Here is a 19166-nt window from a genome sequence, read left to right on the forward strand (position 1 = left end):
GTTTCATGTTTTAGTGTGTATTGGTATTGTAAATGTATTGTAATTGGTTGATTATTGATAAAAATACATAGAAAAAAAGATTATAAAAATACTTTATATGCCTTATAAAGGCATGGGTAAAAACTTTAATAATGCATTATATCAAAAAAGTAAAAAAAACAATGTAGATAACCTAAAAATAAGCCAGCATACAGTTTTCATCCAGTGTCTAATATGTGTAACTGGGGTAGTAATAAAAAAAAAATCACTAGCATGATTTTGACCCGTTTATGATGTGAAACATTGACAGTGCCCCTCCCAGTGTGACGCGGGTCACGGCGGTTCTGGCACACTCATCGGGTGAGCTGCTGCTGCTGGGCACAGAGGGAGGACACGTGTTTGTTGTGGAAGTGCCAGGCTTCAGACAGCTGGAGGAGAACAACATCAGCGTGGAGGATGTACAGAACAGGTCAGACAATCATGTTGATCTGAATTATGAATTCATGCCCAAAACACCTTTTACAAAATCTAGCAAAATACAAGGTTTGGTCACTTTACATATGAACACTATTTAAAGCCAAGAACTTAAAATTAACATATTTAATAGACTTTAAAATTAATAGAATTAATTTTGTCTATATACGTACATTCTTTAAATAGTTTCAGTGGAATTGTATTGTGCAAGAGTTTCGCATGCCTGAGACGAATGTTACAGTTACGCTTTGTGATCGCTGATCTGTTCACCGCTACTTTTTCCAGAATTCCAGAGGATTATGTTGGCCGCAGGAATCTGGAGTGTGTGGAGACTCTGCATGAGAACCCGCTCAACCCACGGCAGGTGCTAATCGGCTACAGCCGAGGCCTGATGGTACTGTGGGATCTGGACCGGCAGCGTCCCATCCAACACTTCCTAGGCACACAGGTACCATATACTTGCAGTGTTATCGCTTCTTTATTCAATTCAGTTCAATTCAATTCAAGTTTATCTGTATAGCGCTTTTCACGATATAATTGTTGCAAAGAAGCTTTACAGAAAATTAAGTTTCTACAATATATTTAGTAGTAGCTTACCAGTGCATTAATGTCATTTAATGTACGTATGGCAGAAATGTACAGAAAAATCAATTAAAGACGTGATTAAACAGACGATGAACACTATTAACAGCAATTATTATATGTTGGAATCAAACTTATAGCAAAATGTGGTAGTTCTGTATGTTGTATCAGGGTTGGCATCATCTGAGGTGCTCTGAGGGGTTGGCATCATCTCTTCTCAGGTGTTCTGGATCCAGACTGAAGCTTGTGTAAATCCTAGTTACCACGGGATGTCAATCCCGTGGCAAAAACAGAGAAACAAATAGGGACATAATTAGCGTAGCTGCTGTTCCAACCAAGCAAAATTGATTTGTTTAACCCAAACTAAAGAATAATAATGTGCATTTGATCAGATATAACTGCAGTACAAGATTATGATATGCATTATTTGAATGCTTGGCCAAAGAGATGTGTCTTTAATCTAGATTTAAACAGAGAGAGTGTGTCTGAACCCCGAACATTATCAGGAAGGCTATTGCAGAGTTTGGGAGCCAAATGCGAAAAAGCTCTACCTTCTTTAGTGGACTTTGCTATCCTAGGTACTACCAAAAGTCCAGAGTTTTGCGACCTTAGGGAGCGTGATGGATTGTAGCGTGGTAGAAGACTATTTAGGTACGCAGGAGCTAACCCATTAAGGTCCTTATAGGCAAGTAATAATATTTTGTCACTGATACGGAACTTAATAGGTAGCCAGTGCAGAGACTGTAAAATTGGGGTAATATGATCATATTTTCTTGACCTGGTAAGGACTCTAGCCGCTGCATTTTGGACTACCTGTAGCTTGTTTATTGAAGATGCAGGACAACCAGCTAGCAGTGCATTACAATAGTCCAGTCTAGAGGTCATGAATGCATGAACTAGCTTTTCTGCATCAGAAAAAGGTAACATGTTTCGTAGCTTGGCAATGTTTCTAAGATGGAAGAATGCTGTTTTTGTAACATGGGAAATATGATTTTCAAAAGACAAGTTGCTGTCTAATATAACACCCAGATTTTTGACTGTAGAGCAGGACTCCAGACTGCGACCATTTTTTCTGCCTGTGTGACTAAATTTTGTGTGCGGTCGCACTGGCGCGACCACCGCGTTGTTCAACTCCTAAGCGCTGCCATTTCTGTTGCATATGAGAAACATCAAACGGCAACTCATTTGAACTGCACAGCGCTTAGAGTGTAGAGCCTGTTTTTTTATGCTTGCCACGCTAGCAGGAGCACGAAGGTGCACGCAGCAAAAATTACGCGAATATTGAGGAAACAATGGATGGTTTTCACACTAAAGTAAAATGAAAGGCCGTTTCTTAAACCAGAGAAGGTGAACATGTTGGTATTCTTTTGGGGGGAAAAAAACATACAAGCACTGTCACCGGCAGCAAGTTAAGTTTTACTTTTCTTTTTGTTTTCATTTTGAAAAGCTTCTTTTTGCTGTTTACGTTATGCTATGGAGGCTCTCTTTTATTTATTTATTTTTTTTATTATTTGATTCCTCAGTGTTTGCTAAACATTCTGTAATTTATTAGTCAGTAGTATATAATACAGCATGTGGTGTATGCCATGCCTCATCTTTTTCGCTTATAACATAGCAAAAGAGGACCTCCCGTTCACAAAATTCAAATCACAAATAATACTACTGATGAAAAAGAACGGGTTGAATGTTAACCACTTTTGTTTCCATATAACTATAAACTATGATAAAAGTTTTTCAGCATGCATTGATTAATCCCATGTTGTAGCAAAAAAAAAAAAAACACGTGCTCGTGCGACCAACTGTGGAAGTTAGTCACAAAAGAGCGACCAGTGGGAAGATCGAGTCTGGAGCCCTGCTGTAGAGGAAGTAACAGTACATCCGTCTAGTTGCAAATTGTAATCCAAGAAATTGTAATCTTTATCGTTTCTTAGAGGAGGCTTGTAATTGTTTCTTTTTGTGTCCTCTGCAGCAACTAGAGAGTGTTTGGTGGATGGAGGACGGTGGGAACATACTCAGTTCCCATAGTGATGGGAGCTACTGCCAGTGGACGGTGACCGGAGGGGATCCGCAGACGGAGCCTGAGAAACAGGAGACACCGTATGGTGAGACCACATTACCGGAGTCACTTGTGTTTTCTGTTACAACAGGAAACATGTTCCAAAACCTATTCTGTGCCTGAAATTGTGTACATTTGCCTTACATACTATGTTTAATGAAGAACTCACTTCTCAACTGTCAATAAAATATGTTCTATAATAGAAGCATCACATGTGGGTGTACTACATTACTATATTTAAAAAAAAAGTTTTCTTAATGATTTCTTAATTGTTTAAAAGATTTCTTAATGTTTTTGAAAGTTGTTTAAATAAAAGTGTTTACTTTTTTCCAAAAGGATAAAATTTTTACTGATCTCAAACTTCTGACTGGTAGTGTATTTTCACCATATTGGATCTGTAATATGACCTACAATGGTTGCCATATCTCTGTCCGTTGCCATTTACAAATATGACGACTAGTGATGACGAATAGGGAAGTAGGGAAATTCAAACTCTGGTCCAAAGAGCTGCCTTGAAGTCTCCTGCCTACATAGTTAGCATCCTAACTGTTAAAAAGTGGAATAATGTTGTTGCCTACCATTTGGTGCCTAATATTATGCCTAAAATGCTTGCTTAATAGGCAGCTCACTAGGTTTTAAAATATATTCATATTGATCTGTCTGTCCTTACTTCCTTTAATGAACAATATCTTCACACAGGTTCTTTCCCCTGCAAGGCCATATCCAAAGTAATACAGCTGCCATCAAAACAAGGGTGAGTATATTCTTTATTAGACAGTACTGTGAGTGTTCACTCGCTGATGCTGAGACGGGTGTGTTTGCTTGTGGTGTCATTAACCCAGAGTGCTTCACCATGACTCACACTGTCTGTCTGGTTAATATTTAAACCTTTCATAGACGTTCATATGTTCCGCTCCACAGTAATGATTTTTTCCAAGAAATTGTAATCTTTATCGTTTCTTAGAGGAGGCTTGTAATTGTTTCTTTTTGTGTCCTCTGCAGCAACTAGAGAGTGTTTGGTGGATGGAGGACGGTGGGAACATACTCAGTTCCCATAGTGATGGGAGCTACTGCCAGTGGACGGTGACCGGAGGGGATCCGCAGACGGAGCCTGAGAAACAGGAGACACCGTATGGTGAGACCACATTACCGGAGTCACTTGTGTTTTCTGTTACAACAGGAAACATGTTCCAAAACCTATTCTGTGCCTGAAATTGTGTACATTTGCCTTACATACTATGTTTAATGAAGAACTCACTTCTCAACTGTCAATAAAATATGTTCTATAATAGAAGCATCACATGTGGGTGTACTACATTACTATATTAAAAAAAAAAGTTTTCTTAATGATTTCTTAATTGTTTAAAAGATTTCTTAATGTTTTTGAAAGTTGTTTAAATAAAAGTGTTTACTTTTTTCCAAAAGGATAAAATTTTTACTGATCTCAAACTTCTGACTGGTAGTGTATTTTCACCATATTGGATCTGTAATATGACCTACAATGGTTGCCATATCTCTGTCCGTTGCCATTTACAAATATGACGACTAGTGATGACGAATAGGGAAGTAGGGAAATTCAAACTCTGGTCCAAAGAGCTGCCTTGAAGTCTCCTGCCTACATAGTTAGCATCCTAACTGTTAAAAAGTGGAATAATGTTGTTGCCTACCATTTGGTGCCTAATATTATGCCTAAAATGCTTGCTTAATAGGCAGCTCACTAGGTTTTAAAATATATTCATATTGATCTGTCTGTCCTTACTTCCTTTAATGAACAATATCTTCACACAGGTTCTTTCCCCTGCAAGGCCATATCCAAAGTAATACAGCTGCCATCAAAACAAGGGTGAGTATATTCTTTATTAGACAGTACTGTGAGTGTTCACTCGCTGATGCTGAGACGGGTGTGTTTGCTTGTGGTGTCATTAACCCAGAGTGCTTCACCATGACTCACACTGTCTGTCTGGTTAATATTTAAACCTTTCATAGACGTTCATATGTTCCGCTCCACAGTAATGATTTTTCTTTTACTGATAATCTCTAGCCTATTTTATCATACTGTTCCTTTAATTTCCTGTTGCTTTATTGTTCTCTTTTTCTTCAAAATATTTGAAACGGCCGATTTGGAAAGTTCTGGAAGAGCCAAGGGGAATTTGTCATTTAGTAAACAATTCCTTATCCAAAGTAATGTGTCTTTTGTCCTTGTGTCCCCCAGTCCCCCATTCCTCATCTTCAGTGGAGGGATGCCGAGGGCCAGTTACGGGGACAGACACTGCATCTCAGTCATCCACAGCAAAACCCACGAGGCGCTGGACTTCACCTCACGCATTATCGACTTTTTCGTCATTTGCGAGGGAGAGAACCACAGAGGTAGAGAGAGATGCTCCCAAACACACGGTTTTGGTTCCTTTACATGTTTTTTTTCTACATCTACTTCACATCACATGCGCTACTATAGGTTCACTTCCTCTAAGTGGTCTAAATGTGTGTCTGTGTCACAGGTGAGCCGAGCGCTCTTGTGGTTTTGGTGGAGGAGGAGCTGGTCGTGGTGGATCTGCAGACTGAGGGTTGGCCCGTCATCCAGACGCCTTACCTGGTGCCATTACACTGTTCAGCCATCACCTGCTCGCACCACGTCTCCTCCATCCCGCTCAAACTGTGGGAGAGAGTGCAAGCTGTGGGAGCCCAGCAGAATACACACTACTCCAAGAAGGTATGAAACCATATGCACACATAAATGCAGAAACATTAAGCTCAGATCGCATGTAGCCCAATAAAACCATTTACCAGAAAGAGAGTGCTCACTTCAACTGCCAGTTGCTGGGTTAAATGTTAACTACTGTTGGCTTCAGAACACTTCAACAACTATGTCAAGTGTTGATTCTGTTTGGCAGCACCATAGACGTCTTTAATCACTGACCTTGATTCTATTGAGCCATTCAATTCTTGATTTTGTAAATCTGTCTTTTTGTAGCCTTGGCCTATAAATGGAGGCCAGAATCTTGCCCCAGACCCTCCCCAGAGAGACTTGCTCCTGACAGGGTGAGTAGACCTGTGTGAGCTAATGCTATCGATCTTGGTGTGATCTCGCAGTCTTGAATTCACTGTAAAGTTTCAGACTGTAAAATATGGGGAATTGTTCTGTTCATAATTATAAGCATGTGAAAATGAAGAACATACCCATGGGTTATAAATAGTTTGTTTTTTTTATTATATACAGGCAATAAGCTCACTTCTGTATGATATTTTATTTTGAATGATTTTATTAAATATTAATTAGAAAAAAACACTTGTGCTCACCAATGCTGCATTTTTAAAATCAAAAATACAGTAAAACAGTAATATTGTATTATTTTTATTATTAATTTAAAATAACTTTAAAAAAATTTAATTTATTTCTGTGATGGCGAAGCTAAATTTTCAGTTGCCTTTACTTCAGTCTTCAGTGTCACATAATCCTTGAGTAATCATTCTAATATGCTGATTTTCTGCTATAATTATTATCAATGTTGTAAACCGCTGTTCTGCCTAATATTTTTGTGGAAACTGTGATTTGTTTTTTCTTTTTTTCCAAAAATTAAAAAGGAGTAAAACAAAAATACATTTTCTAGTTGAGAAGTTGGTAAGCTTTTCTTTTAGACTGTTTGTGTCTGTTTTGAGTCACTCACATCACTTGCATCAGATAATAAAAACTGTAAAGTTCAGATTTTTGTTCTTATTTTGCCTGTTGGATCATGGATTATTTTAATTTCTAAAAATGGAGTATTAGTCCAGTAATTCTAGTTCATTTATTCAAAGCTAGTTGTTAGTAGCTTTGAAACAACCTTGGCAACCTGTTGGTACTTGGACCCTGTTTAAAATGTGTTTGCTCAATACAGCTGGGTTTTTCCCTTTTCATGAAAATCATGTGAATAACAAGGAAAAATGTTCTGTTAAGACGCTGTAATGGTTTTGCATGTAGGGAATGAGGAACTGATGGTTAAAATGGATCTTACCTTTCACTTTAAATATTTTATATCCATCTTTCTTTTGAAAGGCATGAAGATGGCACTGTGCGTTTCTGGGATGCCTCAGGGGTCTGTCTTTACCCCATGTACAAGCTCAGCACAGCGGGAGCCTTCCTCACAGACGCCGACCCAAATGACAACATGAACCAGGGCAGTGAGGGAGAGTGGCCTCCATTCCGCAAGGTCTGGTTTGACTGACACTTACTTGTACAAGTATTGACACTTACTTGTACAAGTATTATCACTCACACTTCTAGTTAACACAGTTGTTTACTGATTTCATCAGACATTTGATTCTGTGTATTTATTGTTTTTAAAAATATCAGGTGGGCTGCTTTGACCCATATAGCGACGACCCTCGGCTTGGCATTCAGAAGATCCACCTGTGTAAATACAGCGGATATCTCACAGTGGCTGGAACTGCAGGACAAGTGCGTTTTAATGTGGGAGTTTAAAGGAAGACATACATCATTAAAGACCGCAATATTAAAATGTTACCTTTTGTTCAGTTGTTACATAAACTACTACATATGCAACAAGGCTGCATTTATCTGAGTAAGATACAATAAAAACAGTAATAATGTGAAATTCTTACACTTTAAATATATTTTAACATTTTTTATTTTAAAACATTTTCATTTTTAACATAATTTATTCCTGTTACAGCAAAGCAGAATTTTCAGCATCATAACTCCAGTCTTCAGTTTAAAATGATCCTTCAAAAATCATTGTAATATGCCTATTTGGTGCTCAAGAAGCATTTAAACAATGTTAAAAACAGTTTTGTTGCAAAATATTTTTGTGGAAACCGTAATTCCACCAAGATTAAGTTTTAGAAGATTCACATTTATTTAAAATCGAAATCTTTCATAACATTACAAATGCCATTTTAGTCCATTTTGATCAATTGAAAGCATCCTTGCTGAATAAATGTATACATTTTTTGTGAAACATTGATTGTCATTTATGGAGCTGTATGTCTATGAATTTATTCTCACTTGCTTGTGCTGAAGATCTGATCTCTTTTCCAGTACACCCAGTTCTCAGAATTTTTAGTGGCTGTTGATAATTAATCATTAGAGAGAACTTGACTAAAGCACTCTTGAGTTAATTGATTATTAACAGTCCACTTCACATTATGTCTGCCATTTGGAAATGAGCTTGGTGAAAAGCCACTCTTCAGGATCAGTTGCTCTCCTGTTGTCCTTTGATTGAACTACTGAAATGTGAATGTTGCTGTAAGGACATGAATGTAGGGATGCACCGATCCGATACTCCAATACTTTCTATCGGGTATCGGTCAGATAAGACCGATCCAAATCCGATATTGTGCGTATAGTATTCTGCTTTATTGTTAAGCCCCACGAAATGCACAAAAACATTGTAAAGCACCATGAAGTTTTCGTTCACTATATTCCAAGTCTTCTGAAGCAGTTACATAGTTTAATGTGAGGTAGAGATGAATATTTAAGTCAAGTTCATGTAAACTCTTCTCTCCGCTGCGGCTGTCTGTCATCCTCCATTCAGCATTCAAATTGCGTGCCGCGTTCGGTTACGGCAGTCAAGACGATTAAACTCTCTCCATGAGCGCAGTAACTGAAATTTACTGAAATTTAAAACTGTTAAAAGAAAAGGCTCAAACTGTCGCACAGATTTAATACACTACCCATCAATATCTCTTCACTTCGAGCTTTGAACTTTTCTATGCTGCGCGCTGTGACTCCGTGTTGCTTCAAGCACATCATTCTGCGCACGGGATGCACATAAGCGCTTTGTGCCGCTCTGTATTGAGCCTTTCGTATTAATACTTTTGTACAATGAAAGATTATTAATAGCCTTTCTTGTTCTGTCCTATCTATCATATGTTGCTGCCTCCATTGCTGTGCTATACATTTAAAAGAAATGTCTTTTAATTTTATAATTTATATTTATATGTAAATATATTTACTTATTTTTCATGATTTCATGATATTTTACAACAATACAAAGAGCAATGTGTAACATTTTACAAGATTCAGTCCTACACTTATTCACTTTTATTTGTTCCCCACTAAATAATGTTATTTCACTAAATGTTTATATTTAATAAAATTGTGCACTCATGATTTTTATAGAATAACTTTTGCTGCTGAATTATCCACTAACCTAGTTTATAAGTATTTTTGTTATAGATTATGATTATATATTTTTTCATGTATTTTTCTTTAAAATAAAGTTGTCTATATTTAGTAGATTGTGTTTAACACACAAAACAGTGATGATCAGGTCAACACACTGAGGTATCGACATTCTACATAGATTATAAAAAAAACAGTGCTGGTATCGGATCGATATCGGCCGATACTCAGAATCTTTGGTACCGGATCGGAAAAAAAATGGTATCGGTGCATCCCTAGTATACTCTGAATGTAGCTGTAATGACAAAAAAAAAAAAGCGTATGCTCCATTTTACAGGTCTGGTGAGAGAATATGTTAGTACAGAAGTGAGATATTGCTGTTTAATTTTCATCTGCTTCTGTCAAAATGTATGAAATAAAAATAATTTCTCTCTTTGTCTTCCTCCCACTCAGATTCTGGTTTTGGAGCTGAATGATGAGGCTGCCGAGCAGACGGTCGAGGCTACAGTGGTGGACCTGCTGCAGGGTCAGGAGGGATTTCGCTGGAAGGGCCAGGCGCGTCTAGACGTGCGGGAGGAGCCGGTGCTGTTCCCTCCAGGCTTCCAGCCCTTCGCTCTAGTGCAGTGCCAGCCGCCCGCTGTGGTCACAGCAATCGCTCTGCATTCAGAGTGGAAACTGGTGGCCTTCGGTACCAGCCATGGCTTTGGTCTCTATGACTACCACCAGAGGAATAAAATCATGGTCAAGTGAGAAGAATAACATTTTAAATAGTATTCCAGGTTTATTAGTTCAAAAGATCGATTTGTAACTATTAAAACAAGCAGACTTTCAGGGTATCACAAATGAACATTGGGGAATAACCTGAAAGATAACTTGAATCTTATGTTGTTTTATTTGGTTCAGACTGATGATGAGTGACAATACATGTGCTGATGTGTTCATCACAATAGTCTAATTAAAGAAATGTTCCCTTCAAAAAGGGAAGTCTTTATTATAGCTACAGTGTTAGTCACCATGGTGTACTTTTATCATTATAAAAGTGGAAAAACAATGAAAAAAAAAAATATATATATATATATATGTGGATAAAAAGTGGAAAAACAGCACCTAGTCTGATTCACTTATCATATGATAAACTGGCTTTTCATTCAAATAATTTAAATTAAACATGTTAAATATTAAACCATATTGTTTTATTTATATTTTTACGTGATATAATTCAAATGTAATGTTTTCCACATTTAAAATAATAGGAAAGTAGTAGAAACTATAAAATGTTTTTTATTTACCAAAAATGTAGACCGAATTGCACTACCGTTCAAAAGTTTGGGTTCAGTAATGTTTTTCAAAGAAATCTCTTCTGCCCACCAATGCTACATTTATGTGATCAAAACAGTAATATTTTTAAATATTATAACAATTTAAAATAACAGTTTTCTCTTTTAATATATGTATAATATTTCTTCTTATTATCAGTGAAAACTGCTTAATATTTTTGTGAATGCTAAAAAATGTAAAAAATTTCCCCAGGTTTGATGAACAGAAAGTTCAAAAGAACAACATTTCTTTGAAATTGAAGTCTTTTGTAACATTATTGTCTTTAATGTCACTTTTGATCATTTTAATGCATTCTTGCTAAATAAAAGTATGAATTTCTAAAAAATAAAACGTACTTGCATGTATTTTAGAGTCTTGAAATTGCGACCTTTTGACTTGATATCCATCAATTTAAAAGAAAATGTAAATTTTACTTACATTTTTAGTTTAATGTTGTAGCCACAATTCAAAATTGTCCATATTAAAATTATTTTAAGCCTTTTATTTCTGAGCCCAAGCTTTATATTTAAATTGTTAGAATCAAGGCTGTTAAGATTGTTTACGATTATTACAAAGATAAATTCGATTAGTTGTGTTTTTTTCCTGCAGACTTTGAGCATGCTAATAGTTGTTTGCTGTCCATTTGCAGGTGCACCCTAAACCCCAGTGACCAGATGGCCTTGGAGGGGCCACTCTCACGCGTCAAGTCCATCAAGAAGTCCTTGCGACAGTCCTTCCGCAGGATTCGCCGCAGCCGGGTTTCCATGCGAAAACACCACACTAACAACGCAGCTAAGGTACATATCATCTCTCTTTTTCGCTAATGCTCCAGTTATTCACCCGACAAATTAACTAAACATGACACTAGACATCATGCATGCCGTTATTTCAGCTGCGGTTAGCATTGCATAATTCAGAGTTGTTAAATGGGTGGTGACGGCTTGATAGTGAATATCTGTGCAATGTTTCTGCAGCTGCAAGAGATCAACGCCAGGCTGGAGGCCGAAGCTCTGCAGGAGATGGAGCTGGCACCTGTACAGAGAAAGATTGAAGCCCGTTCCTCTGACGACTCCTTCACGGGCCTCGTCAGAACACTCTACTTTGCAGATACATTCGTTAGTGATAGTGAGTACCACAATGTTTCTAATCGTTAAATATTAAATATAGGGTTATGTTCCTTCCCATTATTCCCGCTGTATCCTCTCAGATGGCATGTGTGTGACTAGCAGAAGACCTCCATGATCTCTCTCTCTTTCTCAGGTTCTCACAGTACGCCCTCACTGTGGGCAGGAACCAATGGTGGAGCTGTTTTTGCGCATGTCCTCCGTGTCCCCTCATTGGAACGAAGGGCGGAGGATCCAGTTGTGGCTCATGCAGGTAAAAGGAAAATTATAATATATAAACAACATTTAATAAAAGCATTTCAGCTCCAAAGCAGATGGACCGAGACAAAGATTTTAATAAATCACTTAATAAATGTATTTATTGAACATTGGTTTCTTTATGAATAACATTGTTGCTTGTGTTTGTAAGAGCAATAAACCACATTACGACTTTGTGTTAGAGGAGTTTTACCACATTTAAGGGGGTTTTGACCATTCTGTTTCACCTAACAATATGGTAAAATTGCAGTAAAGTGTGAATTCTTGCATATTGTTGTTTTTTTTATATACCCACAAATATTAACTATTGTTAAAAAGTTTAGGGTCAATATTTTTTAAAGAAATTTTACCTTTTTATTTTTATTTTAAATGTCATGTTCCTTTGAACTCTCTATTAATCAAAGTTTCAGTTTCCACAAAATATTAATCAGCACAATCATCATATTGGAATGTTTCTGATGGTTTATTTGACACTAAAGACTGTAAATTCAGCTTTGCCATCACAGGAAAAAATTACATTTTAAAATATATTAAAATAGAAAAACAGTTTTTTTTTGTTTAGTTTTTTTCAAATTGTAACAAATATTTCTCAGTATTACTGTTTTCCTGTGTTTTTGGTCAAATAAATTTAGCTTTGGTGAGCATAAAAATCTTTAAATGATTACAAAAAAGCTTACTGAATATATGGTTTGCATATAGTTTTTTTTAATACCCACAAATATACACTGCATATTGCATATTGTTTTTTGCATGTTTTTTAAAATACCCACAAATATACACTACTGTTAAAAAGTTTAGGGTCAATATAACATTTTTAAAGAAATTAATACTTTTTATTATTAATACCTTTTTCTTTTTATTTTAAATAAATCCTATTCCTTTGAACGCTCTATTGATCCAAGAATCCACAAAATATTAATCATCACAATCAGCATATTAGAATGTTTCTTGATGGATCATGTGACACTAAAGACTGTACATTCAGCTGAAAATTCAGCTTTGCCATCACAGGAATAAATTACATTTAAAATATATATTGAAATAGAAAAACAGCTATTTTTCAAATTGTAAAAAAAAATTCTCAATATTACTGTTTTCCTGTGTTTTTTGTCAAATAAATGTAGCATTGGTGAGCATAAAAATCTTTAAAAAAAAATTAAAAAATCTTACTGAACCCAAACTTTTGAATGGTCGTGTAATTTGTTCTGCATTTTGGTCAGTACATAATGTATCATATTTTTAGTGACTTTTCTATTATTATAAGTGGAAAATATAAAAAATTAATTGAGTATACTTTTATTGACCAAAATTTTGAACTGTAGTGTACACAAAACCCATAATATAAAAAGTCGAATGTTTACATAAACAGATCTTGTATAAAAAGTGCTTCTCCATCACCAGCTAAAGAGATTCAGTTGATGCATCGTGCTCCAGTCGTTGGTTTGGTGGTCTTGGATGGCAAGGGTGCCCCTCTGCCCGAGCCTCTGGAGGTGGCCCATGATTTGGCGCGCAGTCCTGAAATGCACGGTTCTCATCACCTATTGGTTGTGTCAGAGGAGCAATTAAAGGTGAGAATTTACACCACACACAACTTGTTCTTCCTCCATTGCCAACATAGATTGTGTGTCTTACCATATTTGTGTGTACACAGCTGTTTACGCTGCCTAAAGTGAGCAGTAAGTCAAAGCTGAAGCTGACAGCGGTCGACGGCTCTCGTGTTCGCCGTGTGGGTGTCGCTTGGTTTGGCTCTCGGACCGATGAACAGTTGGAGAGCAGCCTGGTGGTGTTGACCAATCAGGGTGAGCTACACGTCATCTCTTTGCCTTCCATCAAAATGATGGTCCACTATCCTTGCATACGAAGAGAAGACGTCAGTGGAATCGCATCCTGTGTGTTCACCAAATATGGCCAAGGTAGGAAACGCTCACTTTTACACAGTGCATTTACATAAAGGGGTCATATGATGCGATTTCAAGTTTTCCTTTCTCTTTCCTGGGAGAGTAGCCACCGATGTTCCGGTGAATTCAGTTCCCCTGTTTCCCCTTCGGCGCGCATACTGACCCTATACAGTCTATGATGCTGACAATAAATGCTGACTCACAGCCTGTAAGTACGTTTTCATATTTAAAGGATTTGCCACTGATGCTCATAAACACATTTCATTACACCAAATACACAAAATAAAGTTATTTTTAGCAACATCATATGACCCCTTTAAGGAAAAGCATGAATCTCCTCTGAAACTCTTTGTCTGGTCATCTTTTAGGATTTTATCTGATGTCCCCTTCTGAGTTTGAGCGGTTTTCTCTCTCCACCCGCTGGGCGGTGGAGCCTCGTTGTCTGGTTGAGGCTCCCCTCCAGATGAGGCCCAAGAACCCATCAAGTCCCGTCCACAGGGACCAGCCGGATGGAGTACCTACTGAACACAGGTGTGTGTGTAGTTGTGTAATAGTTCAGAATCCGTTATTCCTTTCCTGTTGTTAAGGATTGACAAACGTGTTTTTATATTGATGTTTGTTTGTTTTCTGTTTTTCTAGAAATTTCAAAAGGGAGAGTGAAGGATATGGTGAGATTCAGTGTGCTTTTTCCAAATCTGTGTGAATTGTGCAAACTAAGCATCCAATACTAAAAAAAACGCATGTTCTTAGTGCTTTGTTGAATGCTTCCCCATGTTATTCTCAGAAGTCACTCATGCAAAAGACTTAAGTCTGTACTTATGGACACAATCCGTAATTGATGAACCAATGCCACAATAATACTTGGAATTTTGTTAAAAACAAAAGTTATACATATTAAGTCATATTATTAGCCCCAAAAACATACTGGTATTATACATTATAATTAGTGCTGTCAAACGATTAATCGCATCCAAAATAAAACTTTGTTTACATGATATGTGGGTGGGTGGGTGTATGTGTGTGTGTGTGTGTGAGAACTTGTGTGTATATTTATTATGTATATATAAATACACACACATGCATGTATATATTTAAGAAGAGGTTCGGGTTTGCATATTGTGCATTATAAAATAAAATAAAATAAAAATGTGCTCTGGGTTCACTTTTTTAATATTTAAATAATTCCAAATTTCTTTGGTTGGAGCAGGTCATTATCACATGCAAAGAAAAAATATTATTATTAGTACTGTCTTTATTTATTGTTTATTATTGTAACTGTCTCTAAGAAAAACTCAAAGGAATGTTCTAATCTCCCCTGTCTTTAAAAAATAATATTTTTGTCAATAAAATAACAATAATACTTTGCATAAGATAATAATATAATAATAATTTAATATAAGATTTGGATTACATAATTGATAGATAAAAGATTGGGTTACATAACCTACAGTGTGAATGTAAAATGGTCTGAAAAAATATTTTTAAAGACCGAGTAGATGAGAATGTTTATCAAGATATCTCTAGAATTTCTCTTAGAGACAGCAATAATAATAATAATAATAATAGTTAATAAATGTAACTCATCTTGGAAAATGATTTTGGTCTCAGTTCAGTCTATTTATTTGTTTGTTTGTTTACGTATGTAATATTCAGGAAAGCTGGGTTACATTAGTGTGAATGTAAATGGGATGATACTGAAAAGAGAATTTGATAGCTAAGAAAAATGATATTTAAAATATTATTGTTGATGTTTACAGTCTTGTTAATGGTATTCTACCATGTGCATAAATGTATGAGAAAATAATTTTCTATTTGTTTAAGTGAATAAATTACTTTGTGCACTACACTTGTAATTGACACATGACATGTCATAATTATTTCCAATACTTAATTGAAATTGTCAGCCAAAATGTTACAAGTTATATGTTCATTTAGCCTCTTTGCTTGCTGCTGTGTCCACAGATTGAGCCTTTAATTCCCAGTGCCTGAACGATTCTGGATGCGCTCTTCATTCCAGACTTGCTTACGATCTGAACACTACTGCTAGAACCACTACTGAACCATGAGAAAGCCTTGCCCCGGAGAGCGAAACCTCCCACTCAAGAGCTTGTACACCCAGAGAGAGGAGAGCGAGGGACCACCACCTGTGCCTGCTAAGACCAAACACTGTATCTCCACTAAATCCATTACATGCTGACCAACCGCCATTCACACTGTCTGCGTCTGCGTCTGCATCTGCGTCTGCGTCTGCGTCTGCGCAGTTCACTGCAGCAACCCGAGCAAATGCAGTGGTGTTTGGTTTGAAAGACTGGCAATTAAGACAGTTTTGTTTTTAACTTAATTTTAAATGCATGATTTTTCTTTTCTACCAGATTGAGGACCTAAGAATTTGCATAGATGGTGTATTATAGCTGGATAAAGACGCCATTAAGCTGTTGCTGACGAATTAGGGTTGGACGACAAGGTGACGTTAGCACCAGATGCTAATAAACCACATCCACATTTAAAACCCTACTGAGTATTCCACAACAAGTAGTGTTGCCTTTCCCCGTCCACACCAATGAGAACAGTGGCTAGATAAAAGTTCTTATAGGTACTTGTACACTACTGTGTAGTTCATATGCTGTAGTTTCTAGGGTGTACAGCTTTCTGAGGGGCTAGGTCTTTATTTTCTGTTTTTTTTATGTAAAACATTTTATTGACAGCACTAATTATAATACAGCCTTCAAGTGAACTCGTAATTTTGAGTTTTGCGCTTGTGATTAGACAAACTGCAACTGACCAATAACAATCAAGTATTCTAAAGTTAGAAGTTGATTAGGTGTACTGGAAGGCAGTGTTTCATTATATTATATTAATATTAATTTATATATTAATTTTGTGGCCAATTGTTGTTATTGTTAACTAAAACTATCAAAAACGTGTTTTGTTAATTGAAATAATTTATAAATGTAAAATTTTAAACGAAAATAAACTAAATAGGAACACTTTTTTTTAAATGACGAAACAAAAAATGACCAAAAAATAATTTCAATTGAAAATAAAATTAAAGCACGAAGTATTAAAATAAAAGCGAATTCAAAATATGAATGAATACTATTATAGTACATAAACTAAATACTAAAATTAATTTAAAAGCTAAGAAAAATTAAACAAATCACTTAATTACTTAAACTAAAATTAAAAACCTTAATTCAAAATATTAATAAATACTATTATAGTCTATAAATAATACTAAGATAATACTGTTGTGGCTTGCCAGTTGCATCAATTATGAATTGTATTCATAACTCCTCCTCAGAGTGTTTGCAAGCTTTCGCCTGACTGATCAATGTGCTTGTGTGTTCCAGAGAGTTCTGCTAGACAGGTAATGGAGCATGCTTTGCTCAACGATGAGAGTGAGTACATGAAGATCAGCAGTTAGACAGCATATTACGGAGTAGTTTAGAAGTAAAGTAAGAGCAGTAGAGCAGTATCAGATTGTTTGTATCTCTGCTTGCTGTGGATGTGTGACATGCAAATGGCTTAAAACAATAATCTAAAGATGCTGTATGTTTTCAGTAATCTGTGCAGTCATGTGTGCATGATCTGTAACACTCCCATTTGCCTGCACAATAATATTGTTGTATTAAGATCTGTGAAAAAGTCTTGATTTGTTGTTTATAAACAGAAGAACTAGATTTTGGGTATTTGAGCAGGTCCACTGAGGGCGCTGTTTGCTGGACTAGTTTTTATAGTGTCTAAATATAATTTGCGGGAAAGTCTTTGTGTATTTGTTTGATTCACATCTTGCTTTAACACAGGAGTGCTTCAGGAGATCCAGAAGTCTCTAGAAGGAGATCAAACGTAAGAAGGTTTAATTTAATGTAGATCCTGTTACTTTATTAATATGCATTAATACCCGTACGGTTTGAATAATCGGCCAATTGTTTGTTTAAAGGACGTTCCTAGAGAACAATCTGAAGACAAAGCCAAAAGCAGGCAATGTGCTAAGCAATGGAGGTAATTATTTATTTTGTGTTCCTGATTAGCATAAATTGGTATTCTGCATTTTAATAATAATATTGTAACCAGCAAGTATTTGAGAGAGCAGTGCTAAAACTGCCTTCTTTGAAACTCGATGATCAGTGTTTGAAATGCAGATCTTCCTGTATGTCTTCCGGCACAGTAATGTGTTATGTAAGCACTCCAAATGTTTGGAGCTGCTCTGAGTGCTGATCACTTAAAGGGGTCCTATTATGCTCTTTTACAAAGTCTTGATTTTGTTTTGGGGGTGTACTAGAACAGGCTCTCATTTAGGAATGTAATTTTAAAATATTGTAGTCGAATGTTTTAATATATGTGTATATGAAAATCCGTACCTGTTTTGAACGCTGGGTTCCTTTTACGGAGGGCTGTATTTTCTGATCTAAGGAAATATTTTGGTACTGTCTCCTGAAATGCTTTTAGCGTTTTCTTTGGGGGGGTCTAGAATATATTTTTGTAGAATTATACATGATTATGTATGAGAACACTAATTATTATGCTTTGTAACTCCACACTACAGTCTTCTCAGTAAAACTTTTACACACAAACCGTCCTTTTCTTCATTTTTGAGTATTGATATGGAAAGACTGATATGATGTAGGTTGGGCAAAAGTGTAAAAAGTATTGTGAATACAAAAAAAAAATATTGATGGGGGGGAGGGGGGTCTACATTGATAACACCTAGAATTCTGTGCTTGTCACTTGACTCATTAAGTGGGGATAGGAAATTTGATTAACTCAATATTTGTAGCTCGGGAGACTTTGAAGGTTTTTAATCAAACAGTAATACATTAACTTTATTTATAGAGCATCTTCATACAAATAGTAACTTGAAATGCTTTAGAAACAAGTGAAAAGAGTAAAACCCTTAACTGTGGTTAAGTTTCATAATAGAAACAATAAGATTTTTTTTTTAGTTTTAAGACTAAATTAAAAAAGTGAGTGTTTACAATAATTTAGAAGTGTAATGGCTATGTTGTGTCTATATATATTTTTTTATGTGATTCTTGTAATTAGTATTGGTATGAATGAAATGAGAATGTAATGTGCAGCAATATGCATTACAATAATTGCCCAGTTATGCTGTCTTTGTTTTATGTTTGTGATTGCATAAGTTTGAAATGGGCCTAAAATTGCTTAGCATGGCGTATTGGGCAATTATTGTAAATAATAAACAAGATATACATTTGAACTGTATATATTTTAAAAAAAGTTAAATTATATCATAGTAGTGATTAAGTTATTTTATGTTCACGTACATTCAATACTAAATTTGTTCAGTTCGTAATTGAATTAATATTTTTTCAAGAAAGACGGAGCGAAAGAATTAT

At 35.9% G+C, this 19166-nt stretch overlaps 1 protein-coding gene across 2 annotated transcripts in view; it reads left to right on the plus strand.

The window, feature by feature from the left end:
- llgl2 (LLGL scribble cell polarity complex component 2) overlaps window positions 1-18016 on the plus strand; it is a 30945-nt gene extending 12929 nt beyond the window's left edge. Inside the window, exons 6-25 of one of the 2 annotated variants that reach the window (XM_016572294.1) lie at window positions 290-448; window positions 739-901; window positions 3005-3137; window positions 3791-3845; window positions 5304-5458; window positions 5590-5801; window positions 6063-6130; window positions 7125-7278; window positions 7422-7526; window positions 9666-9958; window positions 11179-11326; window positions 11504-11654; window positions 11790-11906; window positions 13313-13479; window positions 13563-13824; window positions 14178-14340; window positions 14449-14477; window positions 17160-17207; window positions 17613-17655; window positions 17750-18016. In XM_016572294.1, the coding sequence (XP_016427780.1) occupies window positions 290-448; window positions 739-901; window positions 3005-3137; window positions 3791-3845; window positions 5304-5458; window positions 5590-5801; window positions 6063-6130; window positions 7125-7278; window positions 7422-7526; window positions 9666-9958; window positions 11179-11326; window positions 11504-11654; window positions 11790-11906; window positions 13313-13479; window positions 13563-13824; window positions 14178-14340; window positions 14449-14477; window positions 17160-17207; window positions 17613-17655; window positions 17750-17840 (2716 nt within the window). In that variant the 3' untranslated portion in view covers window positions 17841-18016. The remainder of the gene's footprint in view (window positions 1-289; window positions 449-738; window positions 902-3004; window positions 3138-3790; window positions 3846-5303; window positions 5459-5589; window positions 5802-6062; window positions 6131-7124; window positions 7279-7421; window positions 7527-9665; window positions 9959-11178; window positions 11327-11503; window positions 11655-11789; window positions 11907-13312; window positions 13480-13562; window positions 13825-14177; window positions 14341-14448; window positions 14478-17159; window positions 17208-17612; window positions 17656-17749) is intronic. The other variant, XM_016572295.1, reaches the window with a different exon arrangement.
- Window positions 18017-19166: the final 1150 nt, after the last annotated feature.

Source organism: Sinocyclocheilus rhinocerous, unplaced genomic scaffold (genome assembly GCF_001515625.1).
Source record: "Sinocyclocheilus rhinocerous isolate Xijiao unplaced genomic scaffold, SAMN03320098_v1.1 scaffold140, whole genome shotgun sequence".
Lineage (NCBI taxonomy): Eukaryota > Metazoa > Chordata > Actinopteri > Cypriniformes > Cyprinidae > Sinocyclocheilus > Sinocyclocheilus rhinocerous.